The sequence below is a fragment of the Cebus imitator genome, unplaced genomic scaffold (assembly GCF_001604975.1).
Source record: "Cebus imitator isolate Cc_AM_T3 unplaced genomic scaffold, Cebus_imitator-1.0 Scaffold408, whole genome shotgun sequence".
Classification (NCBI taxonomy): Eukaryota; Metazoa; Chordata; class Mammalia; order Primates; family Cebidae; genus Cebus; species Cebus imitator.
Window position 1 is genome coordinate 1113509 of NW_016107723.1, and position 12048 is coordinate 1125556.

Below are 12048 nucleotides of genomic sequence, written 5' to 3' on the forward strand. Positions count from 1 at the left end.
TGTTGCTCTTTGGAATAAAATGCTTAGGAAGTAGTGAAGTAGTTTACATTTATAATGGTTATAAAATAAAAGTGAATAGGACAAAACATACAAGTCTTGTTAAATTACTAAAATTTTCTGCAATTTAAAATATCTGTAAAAACCCATGTGTATTCACTGTTAGTCATATATAATACTACCCGGATTCTAACTAACTGAAAATGCACTATTACAGTCACTCCTTTTATTTCATGCTTTGGCTTTGGTATTGGATTGAGAAATATAAACCAAAATCTAGGAAACAAAGATACTAATTCAGAGTAATCTTAAATTTTCTCATTGGTTTTCCATAGTCAGGAAGTACTTACTTCAGAGTATTTCTTTCTAAAGTTTAATCTGCTATCACTGGAGAGAGAGAGAGAGAGAGAGAGAGAGAGAGAGAGAGAGAGAGAGAGAGAGAGTTTGTGTGTGTAAGATGGAAAAGTTATCTTTTTAAGATATTTTTTAGGATAAGATGATACCCAAACAGACAAAAACAGACATATTCTTAACACAATGAACTGTAAAGCTACTCTTTGTTAATTTTTTTAACAGTCAAATTGTAATTACTAGGGATATCTGTAACTTAGACAGATACCCAGACAAAAACAGACATATTCTTAACACAATGCACTGTAAAAGTTACTCTTTCTTAAGATTGTTTTTTAAACAGTCAAATTGTAATTACCAGGGATATCTGTAACTTAAAAAATATAGTTTCTTATCCTCCAGATATATGTATTTTTATCTTATTTTGCTGAAACTTCCTGTCAAACACCAAGAGAATGTGTGTTGAATAACCATGATCTAATTATAAGAACACAATTTAATTGTGTGCAGAATAATACAATACAGAAAACTATCTGGATATCTAAACAGGAAATGGTAAACCTTTGCAGGAAATATCTCAGGAACAAAACAAAACACCTTAGTCCAGTTCTTATTACAGTACACGAAACTATTTTTAAGTCTGGGCTTGGAAACCTGTTTTTTTTTTTTTTTTTCAGGACTTGTAACCATTGTATTTAATTGGCCCCCTGAACTTGCCCTTCCTTCTTAAGTCCACTGCTTCTGTCCTACATCCTTATTATCTTATGAATAAATTAATCAAAAGCCTAATTGGTTTTTATGCTTCTAGCAGTTTCTTGTCCTTGTAAAATGTCTGCAGTTACAAGATTTGTTCTTAAGTTTAGACATCTAACTGTGCCTCATACAGCATAAACTCAGTTCCCTTGTCAATCAATCCCTAGTTACTTTTCCAACTTTGTATTCCGGGTTCCACAACAGATTCCATTATTCCATACTTTCACTATGCACTTCATCGTTTCCTTGCTGTGGCACCCTCTCATAATGCAACAGCATTTCCTTCTCTTTGGTTTTCTCATTCTCTCTCTTTTAACCCCTGGCAATTGCTATTCTGTTTTTAAAGTCCAGTTCAAATGTTTGGTCCACTTTCCAAGTTTCTTTGTGAAACTAAGGGACAAATTATACACCTCTGACAATATATTCCTCTATTATGCCACTAGTGAATTGTATATGCCTCTTTCTACCATAAAGCCTATGCATTTTTTAAAGGTAGTGATCAGCTCTTCATTTTTGTAGCTACAGTATCTGACACTCAGTACACTTCCAGTAAAAATACGTAATTGCTCATCTTTGATTTATCTACTCTATACGCTTATGTGTGTGCATGAGCGAATTTAATCTTTTAGTCATTTTCTACTTTTAAGAAAGAGTTTGTATCTTAATTTTTTTTCCCGAGCTTGTCTTAATAAAAGGGAAATACTGGCTTAATTCATTAAAACAGTATCTGTGACTTTGGGGGGAAGCATTAAGACATTTTTATCTCAGCCAGACTCCTCTCTCACTATAGGCCTCTTGGCTACAGATGGGACTTAATTGCTCCTTAAATATATCTAACATTTATGCTTACACAATATTGCCCACTAGCCATTCAGCACTTCTGTTGTAGTTCTTTACCCAAAAACTCATTAATTTTACTATGAACTCTTACTACTTTTTAGTGTAAAAAATATAAAAATTAGTAGTCTTGTCATGAGCAGACATAAATAAGTGCTAAGTTCAACAATTTGCTTTTTCAAAAAAGAGGATAAGTTAAAATCATATTGTACATAAACAATTTTCAAGTTTGTAAATAGAGTAACCATTATAAAATAATGGCAACATATATCCATTTGGAGATTTTACTGAAGCTTCTTCCTGTCCAGGGAAAATGTTTAGTTATATGTGTTCCACTGTGCCAAGGACAGGCTGGTCCTTTCCAGTCACTTACCCTCTGACAGCATGAATAAGTCTCAGTGATGGATAGGCAGTTCGCACTTTCAGTTTATTCTTAAGGATTAATGCATTAACCCACTCCACGTGCTTCTCTCCTCCTTTAACCATGAAAGCAGGAATCCAAAGGACACTGTCATTCAGCATGGAAAGTCTATGCACAAATTTTTCTCTGTCACTCTCATTTCGAAAGCCTCCAAATGCTCTTTGTACAACTGATGGATTCATGGTAATAAAATCTGATTTAGTTCCCACATCTGCAGCAAACTCCACCACAGGAGCTAGATTGCACCTAAAGAGGAAAAAATTAATGGGACAAATGAAAAAAAAAAAAAGAAATATTCACTAGTAAAATGGTGTTCATGAAAAGAAGAATGAGAAATGAGCATTTTTTTAACTAGATGGAAAGAAAACCAAAAGATCATCTATTTGATAAGATTACATTTTCAATAAACCGCCACATGTGCAGGAATACTGCTTGCAACAAAAATGTACACTCCCAGTACAGGGCCCAAAATGCCACTTATATGAATTCAACCTGTTGTCTAAGAATATCCTTTGTTATTATCTTCATAAAACCACACAATATGAATTTGTAATCAGTGAATTTATGATAGTTAATTCCCAAGGGTTCTTTTGCCATTCAGTAGGCAATTTAAACCACATGCTGCCCTATAAGTAAGTAAAACACGTTGGACTGGACATTCTAATCTGCACCACTTGTAAAGATTAAGTCATTTCAACAACTTTGTAAGTGTGAGGAAATAAAGTTGGCTTTACTTATACTCTGAGGTTAGGGGAAAAGTGCGATTCCTTACAGTGTTTTACACAAATATATTTACAGTTGCTTTCTATAGGTCTAAATGGAGAAGAAAAATAAGAAAAGTGGAGATATCATATTTAATATGACTTTCTGGGATTTTAAGTAATACTGAAAAGCACTTACTAGAAGATCAAATATCACCCTTTCTGTTTATTTTGAGGACATGCTTAAAATATCTGTTTTCCCTTTTCAGACATATGCATCCCTGGGGAATTGTATATGTAGAGAAGAAACAGAATATGTTGTCCTGTTTTCTCCACTAGAGTCATAAGGTCTTGAAAAGAGCTTGGGCCTGATTTTATTCATATAACCTGATTCCATTCTTATAGTAGAAGAAAGCTTTGGAAAGCACCTTGAATTTGGTCTTGAATCAATTTCTGATGCTTCTTTGATTCTATCACATAGACCTTTCAATACTTGATTTTAAAAATAGCCTTTTTCTTTTTTTTTTAAAGAAACTATTTTAACTTGCTTTTAAAAAGGTAGGTTTTAATCAGTTGATAAAAGAAAAATTAGACTTTGATGAACAAGAGTTTACTGTATTGGAAAAAGTTGTTTGAAGCTATTCAATCTAACCCTTGATGAAAATATGAAACTATTTTTAATACTTTCATCAACATTTCAAGGGAAGGGAAGATACATAGATTTTCTTTTTCTGCATTTTTGCCTGTTTGGCTACATTATGAAAGTTCCCTAGATTTCTCTTCATTGTGTATTTTGTCACATTAAATTATTAAACAAATTACATTTTAATTAAAAAGTAAAATGTGTTCTGAAGTTAAAAATACTGTCCTATATATCATTCCTTATCTCTGTTAATTAATATATCTTATTACTTCCTAGATCTCTGACGATATTTAGCTATAACAACAAATATACTTCATCTCAAACTCTATGTTATCTAGGGTGAGCTACTGAGCGAAAAACATTAACACAATAATATTATTTAGAAAGTACAGATTAAAGATTATCATATTTTCAATTTAGGTATCTTTAATTATACCCACTATGTTATATGACAGAGTATTTATTTGTTTCTACTCATGGTTCATAGCACTAATTATGATTAGATATTATTCATTCTCATTATGGTAAGAATATTACAAACAGGACAACCCAGAAAAAGATTTGCTGCCTGTGAATACTTGTCAAAGTGAACATCTTCTTGTGGAACTCATGACAGATCAAGACCTTGATCATTCTAAAATGGGCTCTATGCAAATATTAAAAGTAATCTAAAATTCTAAGGAAGCTAATTGTAACTTGAATTTGGATACTGTGGGGAAAGTGTCTTCTGGACATCATTATTACTAACATTTCTTTTGGTAAAGTGGAGAGAACACTTGTACCATTGCAGTTAACATGTTCCTGTTGGGGCAATGGCTTTGGATATATTTTTCCATTACAACAAATCCTTGGTAATTTCTTTTTAGAGAATTCCCATTGTAGAAAAAGAAGGTTTATACTTTATTTTCACTATAAAAACCAACCCAATTAAAGGTAATAAAAATGATACATTCTGTTGAATTATCCCTTCAGGAAAAAATATCACTCAGTTACTCTGTACTGTTTCTTGCCACATATTTAAACGCCCCTCCCCATATCCATATTTGCCAATACCCACTCTTGATTTTCTGGCCATGAATCTCTCGAGTGGTGGTAAGATGCTCATCAATTAAAGCTGAAGGCTGAAAGATGAATGCTTTCCATGTTGAAAGTAAAAGGGAGCTAATGGAATAAGAATATTCCTGGAGAATAATATTGAGCTAGGAAACAAACCAACATATTTTATTTAATTAATAAATGCTAAATAATTATGGTGCTAACTGAAAGAGTGACTGGAGATCACAGAATAACAAATCCACCTGCAGAGTCTTGAGGATCAGAGCAGAGCCCAATCAGACTTTGTCAGGGATAGTAACTTAGCTACTGAAAATAGTAAGACAGAAGACACTTCATAAAATATAACCCTTTCTGGCTTTAGGAGTCCAGCTTGTTCATTTTCCTGGGAAGACGACATATACATTTTCCCTGGAAAGAAGAGTAATACCATGTCCACATGTTGCTGGTAAATTAATGACTCTGCGGTTGAGTCAGATTTTTAGTCATATAATTAGCTGAATGCCACATATTTAAAAGAAAGTGTTAAAAAATAAAAAAATAACCAATAAGCTATGTTGCACTCCTGCAATTCAGTAGACTTGTTGTGAGGATCTGAACATTACTAGCAGCAAAACTGCTGATTGAGCAAGATTATGAATGTATTTGCAATCACAAAGTTTCATCTTTTTAAAAAAAATTCCTTAGAGATTATAATATTCAAAATTAGCCAGAATGTATCTCAAGTATTTATGAGTAATACACGATACTCGTGTTATTCTTAATCTCATAAAATAGAGGAATGGTCAGTTTTAAATTTGTGGATTTTTTGTGAATCAAAACTGCTGAGTGCATATAAATATTTAATAGAGTCAAACAATATTATCTTTAGCCAAATTAAATTTTTTTTGCACATTTTACTTTTGACATGTGGAAAACATATTCACAGAATTAGCTGTATTAACAGAATTCTTTATTTACTCTAAACTTTCCAGTTCTCAACCTATTTGTGTTTATTCTACAATCTTTATTAAACACATATAGGAATGCAGCTAGCTCCACTGTATTCTAGGCCTCTGAATTTTCTTCAATAATTTCACACTGCATATGATGGCTTCTCATCCCTATATGCAGAATTGAAGGTACTTTCATGTTAATTTAAAACCTATATAAGATACTTAATTTAGAATTCATAGGGAATAAATGTTTATTTCATGTACGAACACCGCAAGATTACAGAATTTCTTAGCAAAAAATATCTCTTGGGTTGGCCATTATTTTCTGTATTCCCCTTAAATTATAGTTCAACAATATATGCAACTAAGAGATCCCACTTTCATTTACTCAACAGGCATTTATTGAGAGTTTGTTTTACAAACACTACTCTAGAAGTTCAGAAATCTTTTTCCAGCTTTTTAACTACTTATGTTATTTAACAATGACATAGTCTGTCCAAAATGTATTTTGACAGATATTATAAGTAATATCAATAGGTTAATTCTCATTCACTTAGCTAAATGTTTTTTAATTTTATGATGTATATATCTGTGCTAGATATAGGACTCATCATCCAAGATATTGAAGTAAAACACGGTTTTCTGTGACAATTGGGGGTTGTCACTTACATCCTTTCACACACAGCAGATTAAATAAGAATAAAACAATTGTAGGTATGTTATAGACCCAATTTTTCCTGCCTTTGTTGATATTCAGACAAATTCCAAATACATAATTGTCATCCTTTTTCTTCTTTGGCCAATCCCACTGCGTTGCTTCCTGTGTTGACATCCCTCAGCCAAAACATTATTATCTATGGAAACACCTTTGTCAATCCACTGTGAAATAGGAGCAAATGTCTTCTCTTTTATGCCCCTCGAGGAAGCTTGTTGATCCTGTCCGTTCCCATCTTGCTTCTCAGCTTGAGGAGCAAATGGAACAGCGACAAAAATCTTTTAGCTGTCTTTTTTTAGATTTTGTGATTACTTTCTCAACATTTCTGGGGAAAGCTGGCATATGCAGCCTGTCAGTCTCTTTGACTTTCCTGTCATGAAGGTTGTGGGCTCCACATAGACCTGAAAGCAATCATTTTGCTTTGAGGTAAAAAGTAGTATTAACTCCACTTTTGATGAGAAACTAAGGTTAAATTGGTTAAGAAACATGTCCAAGGGCATATAGGCTGCAAAGAAAAAGCACCATCTAGTTTGGAATCATTCCAGGACAGGAGTTTTAACTGACACTATTTATATATATGATTTCATTCAGAAATACGATAAATGTCTATAAACTCATACTTCACATAAACCTTCTTGTAGAAGAAAGAGTGTTTTATCATTGAACCCTAACTTTTCATCTCAGATTCCTAGGACTCAGGTATATTATTCAAGGCCATTCAGCCATGATGTTTCCAAAACTTTGAGCAGTTACTACACAAAAGATTTTAAATATCTAAAACATAAACATAATATCTATACCTCAGATCTCTTGATAGACAGGATTTCAAAATGTTAGCAGAAAGTATTAAATAACTAACTTATAAGACTTTTGAAATATTAACCATAGGATTAAAAGTTGACTTATATGTGGTATACCATAATGTAGTAAACAAAATATAATAAATAAAGTTGAAATATCATATTAAATATCTGCACGTTCAGTATGCTGAATAGGCAAACAAAAATACACACATATACACACACATCACATTTTATGCTTGCTGTCAAAATACCAATTGATGAAATCCTCAACTACATAGAAATACAAATGACACACATCACGAAATAATGAAATGACTAAACAGAAGAGGAAATTTTTCACAAGCCCGGATTTGTTTACATTAGTGGCAAGGGTGGAAAGAATAGTGTCATACTCTAGAGAAATTCACAGAATGAAAATATAATCAAACTCATTCTAGGAAACAAAGATCTAAATACCAAGAAATATGTTAGACTGTGTCATTCCCATACTTCAGTGAAAACAAAAGTCGAATCATTGGTCAAATTTGCTATAACTGCACAGATATTATAAAACAGCTTAAATTTTTGAGGGGACAAAAAGGGGAAGCAGGCCAAGGAAAAACATATTGTTTTAGTTAAATAAAAATGTTATATACCTCATATTTATCCAAATTTGGCTTAAACTTTAATAAATAAAAAATATTTAGCTTTACGCCTATTCTTAGCCATATGACTACAGTAACCATGTGGGCACTGGAGTTCACATCAAACAAGTTACTTAACTTCTCTGAGCTTATGGTTCTTTTTTTTTCTGTTTCCTTTATTGAAGTATTGGTGACAAATAAAAATATTTCAGAGATTCAAATTTTTCTATGAATCAGGCTAGCAATGATGGAAACTGTGCTGGGAAAATTGAATTAAACAAAGTATTTGGAATTCCTCTCAAAATTTCTTGTCCTGAGTGGATAAAAATATTAGATTATGCTAATTCCTTTAACATGCTCTTTCCTTTTACAAACTATTATGATCACAAATCTTTTGACATGTATGCAGGTAAGTTAAAGACATGTCAAATAAGATATTTCTGAACAACAGCATAAGGAAGCCCAAACTTTATTTATAACATATTTAGTAAGCCACTTGGGCTGAAATTTAGTTTTTGTCCCCTAGGAATTGGAGTTTGAATGACTTGATGGGGCCAGACAGCAAACATATTAAATATTAGATGAAACAAATTTGACTCCATAGGCAGTGTGGAAACTTTAAAAGTCATAGACATGGTCAGTTTTACTTAAAAAGAGGAATGTGACTCAAGTATTAAGGAGAATAAGGCCACCCAGTTAGAATTGCATAACATAATTCACACGGCGCAATCTCGCCTCCAGGGTTTAAGTGATTCTCCTGCCTCAGCATCTCAAGCAGCTGGGATTACAGGTGCCTGTCACCATGCTCAGCTAATGTTTTTGTATTTTTAGTAGCGATGGGATTTCACTATGTTTGTGAGGCTGGTCTCAAACTCCTGACCTCGTGATTCACCTGCCTCAGCCTCCCAAGTAGCTGAGACTACAGGCATGAGCCACCAGGCCCCGATGAATACTCAAGTTTTATTGAACCTAGGTATTTGTGATGTGCCTGGGAGTATTCTCTGTGCTTTGCATGTAATATATTTGACTCTCACAATAAGCCAATGAGACAGGCATTACTGCTATGTTTTCCATTGACGAGGAAACTGAGTTGCAGGAAATTTGTCCAAGATGACATAGTCTGTAAGTAGTAGAGGTGGATTTTAAGTTCATGCTCTTAAACATTGTGAACCACTTAATCCCTAAGATTGGAAAGGAAGCAAAAAATAAATACAAAGAACATGGTCACAAGTTCAGTTGCATATGTGAAGGTGATATGGCTGAGACTTCTATCACCCTGTTGAACCTCATGTTTGGTCTGAAAGTCTGATAGGCTAAAGTGAAGGTTTCATCTTCCCTCAGTCTTCTGTAAACACTCTTTCCCCAAGTTGGGGTCATAGGTAGGGGTGGATGATAATCCCAGCATGCAGAAAGTCACTCCCAGGTAGGAATATACGGATGGTTGTGTTCTTCCGAAAAGCCAGCATAGAAAATAGGCATAGGAAAGAATGTGAAGGAAAAGAAAAGGTTGATTCTGATATTTCCTATTACAGAAGTGTGGAAAAAGGTTAGATAATTAAAAGTAGATGCACACACACCAAAGAAGGCAGGGAGGAAAGAAGCAAGAAAGAAAACAGAAAAATGACCTACTTCTGAGGTGCCATTTAAAAGTACAGTACTAAAATTCAGCACTCATGAATTCAAATCAAGGCCCTTTACAATAAAACCAGTGGCCTATATTCTCTTTCTTAAAATAAAAGGTTGTTCCAGGTGAAAATGAAAAGTAAAATCCACTCATTGAGTTTAATTTTAAAATAAATATATTGAAATGTGTAAATTTGTGTTTTCTTTCTCTTCAAGAGATTTATATCATATAAGAAGTGTGCACAGTATGAAAAACTACACGTAAGCAAATGTTTTTGCTGAGAAGACAAATTTTCTTTAGCATTGGAACTTAAGTCTTAAAATAAATAAGAGGATGCTGAAAGCATTATCTCAAAATATTATGAGGTCATTAAAAGACTATTAGCATCTTTAATTTATTTAAATGTAATATAAAATACAATTATCTTCTGTGATTAAAAAGCAATGGATTAAAATGAGACCTAAAATAAGAGAGCTTTCCCAAGACTTTAGCCAAGGACAAACAGTAAGGACAGCTCTGTCTACACTGTCTTTATTAACTTCAACGTAGTAACAGAAAAAAACCTGGAATATCAGGAAAGGTGCTTATAGTCAGAGGGCTTCCTTGTGAATCCACGTTTTAAATCAAATTAAAACTTTGCATTTATCAGCTTTCTTCTTGGAGATTTGTGTTGTATGACTAATTGCAAGTTAGCACTTTTTTCAAGAAAGGATTAAAAAATAGAGCATAGAGTAAAATGAACCAAAAAATGAATAAAATAAAATGATAATACATCACAAGGATAACAATTTGCAAATACTTGTATCAATTAAAAATAAAGTCTAACAGCATCTGGTTGTCAATGCATGGTTGTTTGTAATAAGCAATATGGAGGGTAAAGCATTAACTGCTGTCCTTTATCTGGGACTTCACAATATGTTTATAGAAGGCAATAGCAAATTCTGAAATGGCAGCAAAATTCAGGTTCTCCTAATGCAGGGAGCTAACTTGTCTGGTTTATAACTTATTCCCACTGCCAATCTATCTCATAGTAAGTGTTCAGTAATCATTTTGTAAAGTTCTCTCATTTGTTAAAGGTAGTACAAAGTACATAGCAATATCAACGAGACATAACATACACATAACTGAATACTATATCTTCAAAATTCTACCTATTATTATGTCTGTCATTTAATTGGACTTCTTGTGACATTTTCATGGTGTCTCTTAAATTTTAGTGAAGTCTTATTTCCTTTGTTTCTGTTCTTATCTTGTCCATACCCAACACCCAGAAAACAACTCCTCTGACTTAGAAAAAAAGTGATTTATTGGAAAGCTGGTTGAACCACAGAAGTCACTAAAAAGATCATAGCCCCCAAACAATGGGTTAGGTCCCTGTCAGGGGCACCTCAGTCATTTCTCACTATCAGGGAACTCTGAATTTTTAGTAAACCCAGTTTTCTGACCTCACATTTCACTAAGCCAAAGTCATAATTAGCAAATGTGGTTAGAGTAGTTTTGACCATATTCCTGTTCCCTTGCTGCTAGGCAGAGATAAATGGAAATATTATTCAATTTTTGCTTTTGTAGTGGACAAAAGGGCCCCTTTCTACATATTTACAGATTCTCTTTAAATAACAAGAAATTGTTAGATACTAAATAGCTAAAACATAAAGCAAAAAGTATCCAATTGGTCACTCCTTATTATTAATTTTTCCTTGTTGGCATTTTCTAGATTTTTGTTACTAGCCGTCTTCTCTCTCAATTCATACCTCACCTCTTGTAGGAGCTCAACTACTCCCAGCCTTCAGTTAGCATGGTTAAGTAAATCTTCATCTCCAACTCTAACTCCTGCCTCAGTTTCAATCAGTTGCTGAACTCTTCAGTTATTATCCCAATGATACTTCAAATCAGCATGTTCAAATTGAAAACCATTACCTCTAGTGTTCTCTTTTCTCTTCCATAAACTTCTTGTTTTTTTTTCTTTATTTTCTAATACTATGTCACTATTGCTTCTACTGTCTCCAAAATATGAACATCCCAGAGACTTCTTACACCTTATTCCCTATTGTATTCCCCATATCTTATTGGTCTTCAAAACTCTGCCTCATAGATACCCTTCTTACTACCCCAGATATAACCCTTCCTATTTACTCTTCTTGCCACAGTCCAATTTTAGTTATACCTTGCTTAGAGTTTTCTATAATTTAAATATATATAATAAATATAATAAAATGTAATTTGTTACAATTCTTACAATCTTTAGTCTCATACTCCTCCAATCATCCATGCACATTTACTGATTGTGAGAATTTTATTTGATGAAACTTCCAGTGAATGAAACTTAAAATCTGGTGTTCTGGAATCTCGGTCTGCTTTAGAAGGCATAATCTTGTCCCTTAAGCTTGAGGATACATGGGCATGGCCAATAGTAATTCTCTATGCCTTCAGAATTAAGTACCTAACCTTAGATTATATCATTTTAACACTGGTTTTACTAAGTGCTGTCTTGTCTTCATTGACATAATATTAACATAGTGTCTGTCTCTCACTGAATTTATCACACTGTGTATTAATTATACAGTTATGTTAGTTTCTTCTACTAGACTATGG

At 33.2% G+C, this 12048-nt stretch overlaps 1 protein-coding gene across 1 annotated transcript in view; it reads right to left on the bottom strand.

Moving 5' to 3' along the window:
- ST8SIA4 (ST8 alpha-N-acetyl-neuraminide alpha-2,8-sialyltransferase 4) overlaps positions 1-12048 on the bottom strand; it is an 87264-nt gene that overhangs the window by 40677 nt on the left and 34539 nt on the right. The window contains exon 4 of the mRNA XM_017509160.2: positions 2312-2605. Coding sequence (XP_017364649.1) covers positions 2312-2605 — 294 coding nt within the window. The remainder of the gene's footprint in view (positions 1-2311; positions 2606-12048) is intronic.